Raw genomic sequence first — 16791 nt, 5'->3', positions numbered from 1 at the left:
GTAAGAACTAGATGCACTAATAGAAGCATCTTTCTATTCAATTTTTGAGAGTCTGATTCCTTTTAACCATTGTCATGTATTAGTGGTAGGAAATACAGAGGTGAATACAACATGTCTTCTGCTTACTGCTCAGAAATTTATGGCTGTTGAGAAAACGACATACCCTTCCCAGGTTCTCAGCCTTGCCCTTGTTTCTCCCATTTCTTCATGAATTCTAAAGCCACGGGTGAGAGCTGCCTCTGATAACTGGGAGAAGTCTACTGGAGGGCTTAGATGAGGACAGGTGACGTGTGCTTGCCTTTCTCTGGGCAGTGACCTCATTTATGGCCCTTTCTTCCTATCTGAGCCTCTTCGGCTTAAAATGGCGGGATTTGTGCTAAGGCTCTCTTCCTATTAGACAGCCATGATGGCTCGTCCTTCCCCCAGCAGGCTCCTGTGGTCGCTCTGGGGCTGTTGTTCCCGATCTGAGGCGTCCGTCCTCCCTCTGGTGTTTCCACTTCCCCATGGCCACCATTCCACCCTGCTCTGCGCCGGTGGGTGAGGAGGGGCTGCCAGGTAGCCAGCTCTCAGCCGCAGGGAAGAGGCCATGCTAGTTAGGCCCAGAGCCAGCAACCCGGGCCTAGGAAACCCCGAAGGAGCAAAGGCGGCTGAGCTCGGCGCGTGCACAGTCCAGCAGTCCGGAACACACACACAGGCTCGATCTGACCATGGAGGTCGCCTGAAGGCTAGGCACACGGAGAAGCGCCCTTGAAGACCCCCGCCCTGGGACAGGGCGGTTTTAGGAGATGAAACTCAAGGGACCAGGAACGACCAAGTACACCGGAGGAGGGAGCTGCGCGCCTCAGCGCGCGCCGGTCACATGGGCTGCTGCACCGCATGGCGGCGGCACGCGCGCCCCCGCGTCACGGCCCGCGGGAGCCGCCCGGGCGCGCGCGCCGACGGGGCGGGCGCATGCGCAGGGGGGCGCGCCGCCTCTGCCCCGCGGCGAGGGTGTCTATGGAGAGGCGGCGGCCGCGGCTGCTGAGGCGGACGCTGAGGCAGTGGCGATGGCGCCCTTCCCCGATGAAGTGGACGTCTTCACCGCCCCGCACTGGCGGATGAAGCAGCTGGTGGGGCGCTACTGCGACAAGGTAAAGGAGCGCGGGGCGGAGGGCGGCGCGGAGGAGCGGGTGGGTTCCGGGAGGCCTGGCCTGCGCGCCTCCCGCAGCCCCCGCGCTGGCGCCGCGCGAGCCATCGCCTGCGCCCCGTCACCCGCGCGGCTCCCGAACCTTCTCACCAGGGCCTCGGGAGCCTGCGTCGGCCGTGGCCAGGGACGGGCGCTCGCGGGACTGACGTGTGCAGGGGTGAGGGGTGCTCCGGGCCGTTCGGCTCGGCCGCCCGCGGGATTCCGGGTCCGGGTCCGGGTCCGTGTCCGCGTCCGCGTCTGCAGGCCGCTTTTGCGGTTACTCGCAACCACCGCACGGTTCGCCCGGCCCCTTCGGGCTCTTTAAGTCGCTTTGCAAACACTGCATCCTCTCTCTGGACCCCTTGACTCGCTTTTTGACTCCACAGGCAGCGTCTTGCAGCCACTGGAACAGGCTTATTTTACCTTCCAGCTTTGCACTGGTTTGGTTCCGTTTACAAGCCTGCTCCTCGGACTAGGAAGACCTGCACTCTTCTTTTCTGGTTATTCTTTTTTTTTCTCCCAGTTTTTATTCTTCCCGAATATTTATTCCTTGTAGATTTTGTTCCGAGACAGCTGTTCTTCGGTTGGAGTTTTCACTGGAAGCAAATGAGAGGGGCCCCTAGGAAAAGTTGCTGTGGAAATCACTTTGGACTTTTAGTTGATGTAGCCTAAGTTGAAGAAGCACTCTTGTGAAGATGAGCTGGGGACCTTTTTCTAATGATACAAAAACTCTGAATTGTCAGTTTATGTTTGGAAGGTCTTTATGGGCGGACATGTGTTTTGTAAAAAATGAGCCAAATAAATAGCTGTTAAGTATTACTTAAACATAAAAATAAATTGAATTATCAGAGATTACATGGAATTAACACCACTATTAATAGCAAAGAAGAGTTGTCTTTCAATCTGGAGAGGTGCCAGGAAGGAAGAAGCCAATGTTTTCACTGGTAGGCCGCGGGAAGACCAGCAATTTGAAGTTTCAGATCTTAGCATCCTTGCCCCACAGCCGTTTCTCTCCCTCCATTTGGGGAAAAGAAAAAGAAAAAAAAAAAAAAAAACCATTCCTGGGCAGGTGTACCTTTAAACACCAAGACTATATTGGCTCATGGTTCCCTACTCTGTTGCGAATTACTTAACCCGAGCTCGTTCAAATCCTGATGGGTGGACCCTAACTCAGCTTTAACTCTGATTATAGACCACAGCTAAGAGCTCTCAGGTGAGAGTCAGGTCCAGCAAAGGTGATTACCGCTTTTCCGGGGGAGGCTTAAGGACTGGCTAAGCCTCGAGCAGAAGAATATGTATAATCTCAGTATTTTTCAGTTAGTGAGTGGTTGTGTTTTTATAATCTCCCCACCTTTTCTTTTAGTTCGTTTTTTTTTTCCCCTCACACTATTCTTTAATTTCAGAAATTTCTCGAAAAGCAAAAGGGGAATTAAGTGAGGATTACTGGAACGCAAGGCTTTTCTCTGGCTAGTTTTGGGGAGCGGTAGTCCAGAGACCCCCTGGTGATTTACAGGAAATTTTGTCAATTTGCACATTTTCCTTGGCACTTTTTATATTGCTTTTTTTTTTTTTTTCATCTTCTGTTTTGTTTTTGAGTTTTTTCCAGCATGGTTTCTCCGGTGTCTGGAACTCTCTATAGACCAGGCTAGCCTCAAATTCACAGAGATCTGCCTGCCTCTGCCTGGGATTGAAGGTATGAGCTACCACACCAGGTTAGTATTTCTTAAGATGTTTCACATTGTCAGAAAATTATGACCTTCCCAGATAACCAAAATTTGTAATGTAGTACCCAGTCTCTTAAAATATTGAGGAAGTCAGTCATTATTCTTTGGTTTGGTTTAGTTCTGATACTACTTTTGAGGTAGTGTCTCCCCTAGTTCAGGTTGGCCTTGAGAGCTCATTACATTTCAGAGGGTGTCCTTGAGTTCAAGAATTACAGGCATTTGCCATCACCCTGGGCACAGTCATTTTTGTGTCTCCTTTTTGAGTTTGAGAATATTCGAATAAGTTTTGAAACTGCAGTCGACTTTTAAAAGAAACGAGTCAAATTAGATTCTTCTCAGTAGTTAAATGTTTCCTATTGCATAAACTATTTTAATAAAGCATTTCTAATGTGGTCAAAAGTGCCACTGATTTATGGCTAACACTGTAAAAAAGTCACTAATTCTGAATTAGTTGAATATAGTTAATGAGATTTATCATATATATTTATCAAGAGTACTAAAAGTCCAGTTTTTTTTAACTATGATCAAGGCAATTTAGTAAAGAGAACTGCACAGGAATTTTTGTCATTTCTTGGAGTTAATGATGGCCAGTAGAACGTTGTTTGGATGTCCTTTGTTAGTGAAAGTGGGAAAATGCATGTTTGTGCTGGCAGAACAGCCTTAAAGGATTGAGAGTGGTTTTGACTGGTTTGTCCAAGGCTGTCATTTAGCTGTATAGATCAAGGCTATCAATCCAGTAACCGCCAGTAAAACTGCAAAAGACAACTAGTTTTTGATTAAAACTAAAAAAGCTACAAAGTATGTTATTTCACAGTATTCTAAATTTTAAGAATGTCCAGAAACTATAAGGATTTCTGTTTTATTCCCAGTATTGAACTTGTAAAGCACAGTATATTTAAAAAGTGATTTCTTTAGGAGCATCAGATTAGTTTTTCTATGATTCGAGCAATGAGTTATTCTTAATCGATTACAGATTGTTAACTATTGCTGAATAACAGTTTAATGTATGGCCTGTAGATTTTCTCATATAAAAAGGTTAACCAGACAAAATACAAGCATGGAGAAGGGACAGTGGATTCAGAGTCCCAGCCTTAATCTAGCAGTTTCCAACTGACAAGTTTTCTCTAATGGATTGTCACTGGGTATGTCAGCTACACTCCCCATGCCCAGGAGTAGTTGGCCAACACAAGACAGACTCCATAGTTTTTTGTTTTGTGTGTATGTTTTGTTTTGTCTTAGTATTTTTGTCTCATTGATTTTGTTAGTTTGTTTCAGAAAAAGATGTTATGGAAAGGTTTCTTTATCTCCGCTATGTAGTTAACAGACCTTTGGCGCAAAGCAAGTAAAAGTATTGTTTGCTTCTGTTAGTACTGGGGATTCATAGGCCTGGAATGGGTAGGTGAGAGCTTACATAACATAACGATAGAGACTCATAACGACCCAAATCAGCTTAAAGACTCCCAGCTTAATTTTTTTCATCTGAAGCTGTGATAGCTTTTGATTTGTTTTGTAACACACTGCCAAGAATCTTGTTTCATAAGTTACTGACCTTCCAAATTGGAATATGTATAGTAAAAATTTGAGCCAGATGGTAGATAATCCTTGCTCCATTTTCTTCACAATTTTTAGTATTCCCTTCAATTCTGAAAACTTATTTCCATTAGTTTTTTTTCTGTCTGCTCTGTAGTAATTTCTGTTGTCACTGTGAGACATGATTGCTGTTCCTCAGGAGTTCACAGTTTTGTATGTACTATCTGTGCTAATACAGAAATACAAAAAGAGTGCAGTGGGAGCAAACGGAAGAAGGCACACACACACACACACACACACACACACACACGCACACACACACACGGTCAGGTCTACAGCAATCATTGGGAGTGTCTCTGAATTGATTTCTGAGAACACTTATCTGGTTCCTATAGAGATCCCAGACACAGACACATACACACTTGCACAATATGTATCCAACATGCTAGTTCACAATAGTGTGTAACTCCAGCTCTAGGGAATCTGATGTTCCCTTCTATCTTTCATTAGTATCCGATATGCATATCGTGCATAGAAATTCATGCAGACAAAACACCACCCCCACCTAAAAATACTAATAGTGAAAGCAGTTAGAGGGTGCCTAAGTTTTTCAAGCAAGGATATTAAAAGTACCATCTACTTTTATCATTTATCAACAAGGATACTTTATAACTAAAACTAAGAAGAAAGCAAATGCGAAATTGAATAGATTACTTTCTGAAACTTGAATGTAGCTTTACGGTCAGATTCTTCCCCCTGCCTTCCTCCCCCCATTTTCTTACATACCTGTATTGGCATTTGGGAAGACTGACTTAGTGGACGCAATTGTGAATCTTGAGCTGAGAGGAAGGAAAAGGGGGTTTAATGGATTCTTACTACATACTGACATTATTTCTATAATCCTTACAAGAGCTTTGTAAGACAAGTGTTATCCCTCATTTAAAAGTGAGGAAATAGTCTTAGTGGTTAAATAAGTTACCCAGCTCACTTGGCAATTAGAGCCTGAATTTTAATCCTAGATGTTTTTTCTCCCTCTGAAACCCATGTTTTTAGCCTTACCTCAGTTGTTGCTTATTACTAACTCTTAATGAAAAACAGTTCATTTGTAGGTCTGTAAATTTAGCCACAGCTTGTGTATCTCTGATTTACTGAAAGTATGAGATGGATAATTGGACAGAAAATAAAAAATTCATTTGGGGTGGTAATGTTTGGATTCCTGCTGTTCATTTTTGTACCTATTTTTTAAATTACTGGCTTTATGTTACAGTTATTTTTGGCAATCAGTTTTAAGGCCAGCCTTTCTATCTAGGCTGTACAATATCCTGAGACAGAAAGTTATGCATTTTCATGTGAAAAACACTATTTTGTTACTGATGCTGTGCCTTGTTACATGTAGGCTCTTTCTTGAATGTGGTGGCACCAGAGCATATAATTGTGCAGGCTACTAGTGAGCTCTCCTTCTACTGCAGAGCAATGTTTTTCACAGTAGATCTTATGACCCACTAGTAGTTATCAGTCAACTTTGTGGATCAGAAATAACATTAGAAAAGGAGAGTGGAAATGTAAATATATCCCAGAGTACAGAGGGAGATCATTTCTCCTGAGTTACCTTTGAAGTATCTGTTCTCTGTCTGGATTTCACTGCATTGTTTCATTATATTTCGTATAGTAAGAGACTTCCGAGGTTCTCTGTAGTAAACAATATTTGGAAAACACTTGGCCTGGAGCAGCATTTCTCAGCTGAAGCACTGTTGACGTTTTGGGCTACATGCTTTGTTGTGGGGAGCTGTTCTTTACATTGTAAAGTGTTTAGCCATTTTCTTGGCTCACCCACCCTGTGTCAGAAGTACTTCTCTATTGGTGACAAACTAAACTGTTCCCAGACCTTCCCTTTTATCTCCTGGGGGACAATGTTCCTTACAGTGAAATCTTTGTTGTTGAACAATTATTCTGACCAGTTACTGCCTTGGGTCCAAAAAGATAGCTTTTTTGTGTGGGATAGACATTTTATCTATGACATAAATTAGCTACAGAAGCTAAATCTCCATTATTGCACAGTTATGCGAAGAGTTATGCTGTGTGTGACCTAGCATTTTTTGGTTTATGTTTTTTTTTTTTTTTTTTTTTGTGGTACTTAGTGCCACATTCATGCTTAGTGCTCTACCACTGAGTTTTGGCATGGATATGCTTTTAACCTTTAAATCCACTAACTTCTAGTACCAGATTAAAATTATTTTTACATGGACAAAAATTGATGTGGATCATAGCTTAAGAACCTGTTTTCCCTTTTCTCTTCTCTGTTTTTGGCCTTATTCACGTATTTTATCAGGGCAACAAATAGAAAGGATTTAATACAAATGAAACTATTTTCTTCACCTGTTCTATAAGCATTTTTTCTCTCCAGAAAGCACTTTTCAAATCTGATTATTTTTTCCCAGCTTTTAAGGTATAGTTGATAAAGTTTTATATATATATATATATATATATATATATATATATATACACACATATATATATATATATATTCAAAATGTACAGTAGTATGGTATGCATTTACAATGTTTAATAATCGCCCAATATAATTGATTAACCCATCCATTAACATATTTATAGTTTGTGTATAGGTAGATAGAAGAAAAACACATCTTAGATCTACTCTGGTAGTAACTTTCAAATACAGAGTCGTTAGCTCTAACAGCTTTCTTAACTCAGGAGTGTATTGTATACCTTTGGGTATTAAAAGTTTGACGGTTAGTACTTTTAGGTCATTTGTCTACTAAGTTTTTTTTCTTCTCCCTTCCTGGGGTTGAGAATAAACCTATCGCCTAGTGGTTGTTAGTGGGGCTTTTTATTGCTGATCATGTCCCTAGCCTCTTATATTAAGGCTTTTTAAAGCCCTCCGTAGCACCTCCCTTCAATTTAAACAAAATTGTCCATGATACTGTTGGTATCTAATAGCCACTAATGAAGCTTGTTTTAATCTGGTGTGGTATACCTGAACATTCTTAAAATCTGAAGTGAGAATTTCATCAACTCTATTATACATATTGTTTTTAATATGGAAAGGAGCTAAGCGTTACTTTTACATTGTTTCATAGTTGCAAACAAAAGAATATTTTGACATGTGAAAATTAGAGTTTAAATTTCATTGTCCTTGAATATAAAGTTTTATAGAAATAATGTAACAGTCATTGGCTTACATATCATGTATGGTTTCTTTTAGGTGTAGCAGCAGAGTTAAGTAGTTGGCATAGGCCTCTACCTTGGGGAAATGGAAATATTTACTGTTTGACTCTATAAAATGTTGCCAACCCTAGTTATAAATGATTGACTAATGTAGTATGGTTAACTATTCAGTATCTTCTCTTCTGTAGAGTGTCAACTCCGTGGAGGCAGAGATTCTTATTTTGTTTCCCAGTACCGGGAACTATCTGACTTATCATAGCTACTCACTGACTATTGGAATAGAACAAAAAGTATCTGAATTTATAAAAATGAATATTTAATTTTTAAAAGATGATAGGCATTTTGTTCCCAGTTAGTATCAAGCAGAAAAAAAAAAAAAAAAAAAAAAAAAAAAAAAAAAGACATTGAGAGACAAAAGTTACTTAGCTAAGTAAATGATAGAGCTGGTTCCCTTAGGTAATTTGAATCTGTAGAACTCTGTGATCCTACTGCTGATCCACACTGCCATGTGAAGAAGATAGTTAATTCTGTGCTGGGGAGAATGGCTTTACTCACTTTGAGTGTTTGCCATCACACCACATTCTTGCTGTGAAAGGCCAGTAAAGCAGCTTAGAGTGCATTCTTCTTTAGGAAAGGTTTAGTGTTAGCAGCACTTAGCATTTGTTGTTAATTTTTCTACCTGTTGTATTCAACCTAATTGTTCCCCATTTAAAGTGATGTTAGATAATGATAGAATATAGATAATGGAAGGTTTAACTATTATTTTGAATTTATTTATTTATTTATTTATTTATTTATTTATTTATTTATTTATGCAGAGTCTCTCTATGTAGCCCTGGTTATCCTGGAACTTTCTGTTTAGAGTGGGTTGGCCTTGAATTCACAGAGATCCACCTGCCTCTGCCTCTACAATTCTGGGATTATAGGCATGTATCTCAGTGTGCTTGGCTTACTTTAAAATTTGAAACATTTCTTGATGTGTGTTTTAAATAATAGAATTTAATTTTCTATTAAGTGTGAAAGCTTGGAGTTACAGTAGAATGTTCATTTTCCTTCCATTGAATGCTACAGTTAAAAATGATGGCACACTTAAGGTGTTACATATTTATGCCAGTTTTTTTTTTTTTTTTTAATGAAAAATAACCTCTTCTGTGGGTGTAGTGGCTCATGCCTTTATTCGCAGCTCTTGGGGTGGATCTTTGTTGGTGTGAGACTAGCCTGGTCTACATAGTGAGTTTCATTGTTAACCAGGGCTATAATAAGACCCTGTCTCAAAAAACAGTGTTTTCCAGTGTGGAAGCAGTGTAATAGCTAGCATTAAGAAGATTTTGAACAAAGGAAAAGAAGCCACATTATTCAAAGCTTCTTGTAATGTATGTGCCTTTGCTGTATCTGCTTCTCTTTATGACACACACAGAGTAATGGCATTTCAGGCTTGAAGGGATCTGGGTCTGATAGTTTTTATTTATGTGATTTTTCTCTCAACCCTTTTCTGTATCACCAAATACTTGAGAATGCAACCTTCAGCTTCCTGGTCTAGGGTACTTTTGAATTTTACAACTATAAGTTGTTATTTTATGAATTTCATTTGCTTATACTTTAATGTAATCATAAAGGAAATATCTTGTTATGAACAAAAATTTAGGTGTACATTTGAATGTTTCTTGTTACATTATCTTATGTTTACATCTATTGACTATGTCTTTTAAAATTTTTATTCAGCTTTCTAAAACCAACTTTTCCAACAACAATGACTTCCGTGCTCTTCTCCAGTCTTTATATGCTACTTTCAAGGAGTTTAAAATGCATGAACAAATTGAAAATGAATACATTATTGGTTTACTTCAGCAACGCAGTCAGACCATTTATAATGTGCATTCTGACAATCAGCTCTCTGAGATGCTCAGTCTCTTTGAAAAGGGACTGAAGAATGTTAAGGTAAGTGGCAAAAATTGATCTGTAATGATACTCTAATTTTTATTAGCAACTTTAATAAGTGATATTTATGGAAAGATATTTATATGAGATGGCTAGGAAGGCTGTTGATGAGGAGTGGTTACAGTGGAGGCTTATAGCAAGGTGGAGAGAGAGAACTCAATTCTGAATATAAGAAAACGTAGAAGTTAAGGGCCGGGAAGCAAGGAAAGAGCCAGCAGACGGATAATCACTAAGAGAAAACATCAGGACCAGGAGGATTTTTGTTGAGTCAACTCTACAGAATTTTTGCTGAAAATAGGCCAGGGAATTAAATCCTAGCATTCTGGAGGCAGAAGATGGGGAATGTTTGTGAGTCAAGGTCAGCCTGGTCTACATAGTGAGTTCTAGGCCAGCCAGGGCTACATAGGGAGACCTGTTTTCAAACAGAATAAAACTAACAAAATAGAATTGAAGGTGGAAAATGTAATTCATTGGTAGAATTCTTGCCTAGCACGAGCAAGGCCTTGACTTCAGTCTGTAGCAGCGGAAAAAAACTAAATGGCAGCTATAGTGTTTACTGTATTTTATTTCTCCCTGTTGTAGGAAACTGAATGGTTAAAGAAGACAATTTCAGTTGTATGTCATGAACGGTGGTACTTACTTGAGATTCCAATAGCCGGGAGGGTCACTAGTTAGTTCAAGTCCAGCCCAGGGTACATAGTGAGATTTTAATCTCATAAACAAAAGTTACAAAAAAATTGAAAAAGAAAATGAAATGCATTTGTGAGTATAGTTTAGGATAGTGATGCATGTATATTTTCCTAATTATATTTGTGTTATACAATATTTGAAAATTAATCTTAGTTTAACCCTTTCAGTTCAGTATAGCATAGGAGTAAGTTATAACTCCATCAAGCTATTATATACCCTTTACTTAGTCACTTTGCTTTAGAAAAGTGATTCAGTAAGAGGGAAGATTAATTTTAAAGGACAGAAAACACTCAAATTGAAGACCATTACTAAGAAATTCTACCAGTAGTTTCTAACATAGGAAAAACACTATGTCGATATCCAGAGGAGAGTTGGTTGATTAGTAGAGGGAAGAATACTGGGTATAAGAAAAAGGAGATTTGCTTTTTTTTTTATTGAATGTTCCTTTGTACTTTTGGTTTTTTGTGTCTTACTCATATATTACGTAGTCAGTAATTTCTGAGCCAAAGTAGTGATGGTTGAAAATACAGGGAAAGGGACATACTTGGCAATTATGTATGACCTAAGACCAGTGGAATACTGGGATTATACAGAGTGGTATAGGAAAAGAGAGAAAGAAATGAGTGAAAGTTGTGTTGGACTTTGTATGAGGAAGAGGGCCAGGGGCTAAGGCTTATCCTGAACTACTTAGTAATACGAGTGTACGTTATTAATAGGAGAAGAAGGTGTGGGTGGATTTGAAGAGCTGAAAGAGTGAAGTAGTGTGAAAAGCAGATTTGATAATTATTAGCATATAAGTGGAATTGGAAGCTGTACATTTGGATGTGTTTAAAGGATATGTAAAAATCTCAGCAGAGTTCAACAATGAACTGAGTGTTGGAAAGTAATTGAATAAGTTGTCTAACAGAAAGCCATGACAAAGATAAATTAGTATTTGTCTCAGTTACTTTTTTAATTGCTGTAATAAAACACCATGACCAAGAAAACTTAAAAGGGTTTATTTAGAGCTTACAGTTCCAGATGGATGAGTCTACAATATGCCTTCTTTCCCACCCCCCCACCCCCCCGTGTGTGTGTGTGTGTGTGTGTGTGTGTGTGTGTGTGTGTGTGTGTGTGTGTTAGCTGCCAGGTACGGTGATTGGAGCTGAGAGCTCAGTACTCAAATCTTAAACCACAAACAGGAAACAGGAAGTAGACTGAGCTTGAAGTGAACAAGAAATGTTGAGGATTTTTAATCTCCTGAAGTCTGCCCCCAGTGACATACTTCTTTCAGCAAGGCCACATTTCCTAAGTCTCCCTGACAGTGCTACTAAGTGGGTTCAAAACTCGGATACCAAAGCCTTTGGAGAACATTCTCATTCAGATCACCACAGTATCATAGTTTTTAAATATTTCATTATTTTGAATGTTCCCTATATTTTTACATTGGAAAAGATGGATAAATTACAGAGAAGTGTGATTTTAGTTCATATGTGAAAGACATGTTTGGCTCTTGAGAGGTGTCCAGAATTAGAATGATTTAAAGTGTGAGTTCCTTGCCTTTAGAAATGTTGATATTAATAAATATGGCCTGTTAGGATAACATAAAATACATTATAAAAACTTGATAGTATATTTATAGTATATTTTAAAATATATTTGTTACATTTTAATAAAATTTAAAAACCAGGATTGGAGTTAGTAAGGAATTCAGAGCTTGTTGTTTTCAGGGCTATGAGTAGGAGGTGGTGTGCCAAGGCTGCGTGTAGTGTCCGACACATTAACAAGTGCTCCAGCACTGAGCTGCACCCTAGCTCCAAGGACATCTTTTTGCTAAAAGAAAAGTAAATGAACTTCTGTGATCAAGCAGTATATAATAAACAAAGCTTTGTACAACATTACTACAAAACAAAACTATATATATTTGAGGCAGGGTCCTACTATGTAACCCTGGCTGGTCTGGAACTTGCTATGTAGGCTAGGCTGGCCTCAAACTTAGAGAACCATTTGTTCTGCCTCCTGAGTTCTGGCATTAAAGATCGTGTCTCCACTTCCTGCTAAATGTGTGTTACTCTTTGTTTCTAGAATGAGTATGAACAGTTAAATTATGCAAAACAGCTGAAAGAGAGATTGGAGGCTTTTACAAGAGATTTTCTTCCTCACATGAAAGAGGAAGAAGAGGTAAGCAGTGTTTTTCTTTGTTGTGATTTATATTCATAATTTAACAGAAAATACTATTGTGCCTTAAGTTTCTCAAAACAATGCATAAGAAGAAAATGTTCTGTTAATAGAATTAGCTGTTATTTCTTGGGAACAGGAATGAAATCCAGTGGAATTATAAAAAGCATAGCTTTAATTTTTTTTTTTGAGAAAGGTTGCTACTTTACTGAATGATTTTATTTACTTAAGAAATAAATATAAATGTGTCATAGCACTGATATGTTTTCAAGATTGTCACTAATTTTTCAGAATTTTTAGAAGATTCTGTAAGTCTTTAAATATTTTCTCTATGCCATGTTTAAAGAGTTTTTAGTGTTTTTTTATGAGTGGATTTGAGTAATTAATGGTGGCTTTAAATTTATCACTGTTGTGACTCACATAATTTCTCATGCGTTACATGTCGTCAAACATACTATAAAACAATTTGCCTTCTTTCAGTAATAAAGGATGGTTAAGTGTCCAGTGTAATATACAGAGAAACTAGCCTATGAGGACTGAATACTTCTGCTTTTTTTTCTTTTAAAGATCTATTTTTATTTTACATGTATGAATATTTTCTCTGCATGTTTGCACGTGCACTTTGTGCCAAAGGACAACATCTGATTTTCTGGAGTGAAGTCACAGATGCTTGTGAGTCACCGTATGGGCGCTAGAAGCCAACCCCAGACAGACCCCTTGCAGTAGCAACAAGTAGCCTTAACTGCCTAGCCATCTTTCCAGTTCTACTTTGAAAAACAAAGCCAAAACATTTATTGCGTATTTGGGAATTGTCTCCTCCTACCATGGGTTCTGGGAATTGAACCCAGGTCATCTTTCTTGGGAGCAAATATTCTTACCCACTAAGCCACCTTGTTGGCCTATGGATACTCTCTTTTAGTTGTAAATCATTTATTGGTGTGGTTTGCAATTAGGGCTTCATCTTATAATGCCTTGATATTAAAATGTAGTGTAGCAGTCTTTTTTTTTTTTTTTTTTTAATTTTTTTTTTTTCTTTTATATATCCTGGTTACGGTTCCCCTCCCTCCTCTTGTCTTCTCCCTATTCTGGTAGAATTCAGTTACTCAGTATCTACCAGAAGGCAGTGTCTTAGTCATTGTTCTGTTGCTGTGAAGAGACACTATGACCAAAACAACTCTTATAAAAGAAATTCATTTAATCGGAGGCTTGCCTTTACTTTCAGGGGCTGAGTCTGTGAGTATAGCAGGGAACATGGCATCAGGGAGCAGGAAGGCATGGTGCTGGAGAAGTAACTAAAAGCTACATCCTGATCTGTAGGCAGGCAGGTGGGCATGAATGCACCCATCACACACACTCCGACAGCCTGGTGTAGGCTTTTGAAACCTCAGAGTTCACCCACAGTCACACACCTTCTCCAACAAGACCACACCTCCTAGTCCTCCTCAAATGGTGCAGCTCCCTGATGGCCAAGCATTCGAATATGTGAGCCATTAATATGTCTTTCTCAAACACCACAGGCAGGGACTGGGCTAAATGTCTTAACAATAACTAAATGATGGACTGTTTAACAAGCTTGGTACAGGAAAACCTTACTGTTCTGTAAAACTTTATGGAGGCTTACAAAATCATAGAGAAAGATATCTAATGCTATGTTCTTTAAAAAAGAGTTTTGATTATTTAGTAGTAATAACTACAATTTTTATCTCTTTGAAATGTATGTTCATAATACTTAGTTTAAACTAAAACTGCGTAAAGAGTTTTGGGTAAAGTAAATTGAAAATTTTTTCCTATGAATACTTTTTCATTTAGGTTTTTCAGCCTATGTTAATGGAATATTTTACCTATGAAGAGCTTAAAGATATCAAAAAGAAAGTGATTGCACAGCACTGCTCGCAGAAGGACACAGCAGAGCTCCTCAGAGGCCTCAGTCTGTGGAACCAAGCTGAAGAGCGACAGAAAGTCCTCAAATACTCTGTGGATGAAAAGTCAGATACAGGTAAGAGTCACCTGCTTTTGATAGAACAATTTATTAGTCAGTGCTGTTGACATTTTGTTATAGATTCTGTTTGAGGAATAATTTAGGTCAGGATCATACTCTGGGCAGTTTAAACCATTTTCACATAAAGCTATAATTGAAGACAGTAGTTTTTATTTAGTGGAATTTAGTGTTTATAATGTTTTTCCACCGAGGGTTAGGTCACATATAGTGTGGTGTTTCTTGAGTGAATTTGTAGGTATAAAATGAGTACTGTTTTGACCAGTGAACATTTAGGACTGCTCTGTTTGGAGTAGTATTACAGGATCAGCCAGCTTTCTAAGTTCCTTTGATTATAGTGACAGATTATTTTTCTTTCTGTCACTATAAACAAAAAGCTTTTTCTTTATTTTTATTTTATGTATATGGGTGTTTTGCTTGTGTGTGTATCTATGTATCATTTGCATTCAGTACTTGCATACGCCAGAAGAGGGTATCAGATCCTCTGGGACTGGAGTTACAGTTGATTGTATGCTACCATGTGGATCCTGTGAATGGAACTTAGATTCTCAGGGAGAACAGCTAGTGTTTTTAACCTCTGGGCCATTGCTCCAGCCTCATAGTAGCATGTTTTATTTTTGTGTATTTTTTTTCAGTTTTTAAAGTCAGTTAATTTATAAACATTGTCCTTGACTTAGGCTTAACACAGAAATTTTGGGCCTTTTAATGGCATGAAAGTAATTTGTACATTTCAATTTTGAATTTTTACCCTTTTTCTGTGGGCCTAGCTTACATGCTGAATAGAAAATATAAGACTTTCCAAATGTCCAAATGCTAGGCAGCAGCAGTGAGCCATGGTTCGTAGTCAACAGTGTTCATTCCAGGGATCAACCATGTCATTCGTGTCCATGGAGAATGGTCGATGATCTACAAACTTAACAGCCATAGTGTTTGCTAGGTTAGGTGCACTTTTTTTCCTGCACATATGGAACTTAGGATGAATTTATTGTGATTTAAGGAAAGGAACATTTGCAATTTTATTTTTATCCTCTGATGTTTATCATTCTCTCAGTTTATCTCCAGTAATGTTCAGAGTAGTGGGTGTGAGAGAGAAGCAAAGCAAAACTTCAGTCATATTGAGAATCTGTACAAGAAGTGCAAATAAAATAGATGCTTATTTCTTCTAGTAGACTTTGATTATTTCATTCGTCTCAATCGTTTTGCTTTTTAAAACATTAAAAAACGGTTGATTCTAGGCATGGTTGTACAGACCTTTAATCCTAGCAATTTGGAGGCACAGAAGCAGGCAGATCTCCAAGTTTGAGGCCAGCTTAGTCTATATAGCAAATTCCATGCCCGCCAGGGGTACATAGACAAAAGACAAACGAAAGAATACAAGTGGTTGGCATCTTTCCCCTAGTAGCATTCCTGCTTCTAGATTGACAATGGCAGTGTTAGTCCTGTAAAATACCATACAGCTTTTTGAAATTGGTATTTTTCCAATATTAAAGTCAGATTCATGTTTAAACGAAAACAAGTTGAAGCTATGATTAAACCCATGAAGTTTATGAGCTTTGCTCTTGAAATACGACTTGTGCCCTGGGTACCGTGCCCAAGCCTGTTAAGTCTTGTTTAATTGTAACTATAAGATGGAGCTTAAAAGCATCACACACATTTAATTTTCCCTCTCCTTCAAAGCAAATTATAGCTGCACTGTGTTTAAAAATATTTGGTACTTTAAAAGTGGCTGTTTAAAAGTAGTTTGAAGACAAGCCATATATATACACATTTTTCTTTTGGCCTCTTTTTTTTTTTTTTTTTTTTTTATACAGGGGTTCTCTGTGTTAGTTCTGGCTGTTGTTGAACTCACAGAGATCTGCCTGCTTCTGCCTCCTGAGTGCTAGGATTAGAGGCTCCACCACTACTGCCTGGTAAATCTCAAATTCTTAAAGAGTACTTAAGTCAGTTTATCTTAACACCCGTATTCGTTTTTCTTTCAGAAAAGTACTAACAGATTATGAGATCATAGGAAGTTGTATCTTTCTACAGTACTTAATAACAAAAGATTTTTTACTAGTACACCAGGGAGATTTGTTTACAGAGTAGGCACATAGCTTAAATAGGTTAAAGCATTTGTAGATTAAAGAAAGCAGATTTTATAGACCTTTTACGAAATGTCAAAATCAGAGGGAACACAAGGAAGGAACTCATGGGAGCCTTAGTGCATGAATAGAAAATGTGAGCATGTGTGTCATTTGACAGTGCTTTGTAGATCCCATAATCTGGCTGGCTATACACTTGCTGATTTAAAGCGGTGTAACCTGTTTGGTTCCTTTTTCAAACGATGCTGCTTATGCTACAAAGTGAGTATTGTTTCTTCTATGACGCCTTCGTAAGAGGAAGTCAGTTCTGTGTTCGTTATTGTA

The 16791-nt window shown here is 38.6% G+C and overlaps 1 protein-coding gene across 2 annotated transcripts in view; it reads left to right on the top strand.

Moving 5' to 3' along the window:
* The first annotated feature begins 956 nt into the window (after positions 1-956).
* Fbxl5 (F-box and leucine rich repeat protein 5) overlaps positions 957-16791 on the top strand; it is a 37153-nt gene continuing 21318 nt past the window's right edge. The window contains exons 1-4 of one of the 2 annotated variants that reach the window (XM_034508349.2): positions 957-1130; positions 9328-9543; positions 12298-12393; positions 14200-14386. In XM_034508349.2, the coding sequence (XP_034364240.1) occupies positions 1047-1130; positions 9328-9543; positions 12298-12393; positions 14200-14386 (583 nt within the window). In that variant the 5' untranslated portion in view covers positions 957-1046. The remainder of the gene's footprint in view (positions 1131-9327; positions 9544-12297; positions 12394-14199; positions 14387-16791) is intronic. The other variant, XM_034508348.2, reaches the window with a different exon arrangement.

The sequence above is a fragment of the Arvicanthis niloticus genome, chromosome 7 (genome assembly GCF_011762505.2).
Source record: "Arvicanthis niloticus isolate mArvNil1 chromosome 7, mArvNil1.pat.X, whole genome shotgun sequence".
Classification (NCBI taxonomy): domain Eukaryota; kingdom Metazoa; phylum Chordata; class Mammalia; order Rodentia; family Muridae; genus Arvicanthis; species Arvicanthis niloticus.
Note: the sequence above shows the minus strand (reverse complement) of the source record. Positions and strands in the feature narration are given on the sequence as shown.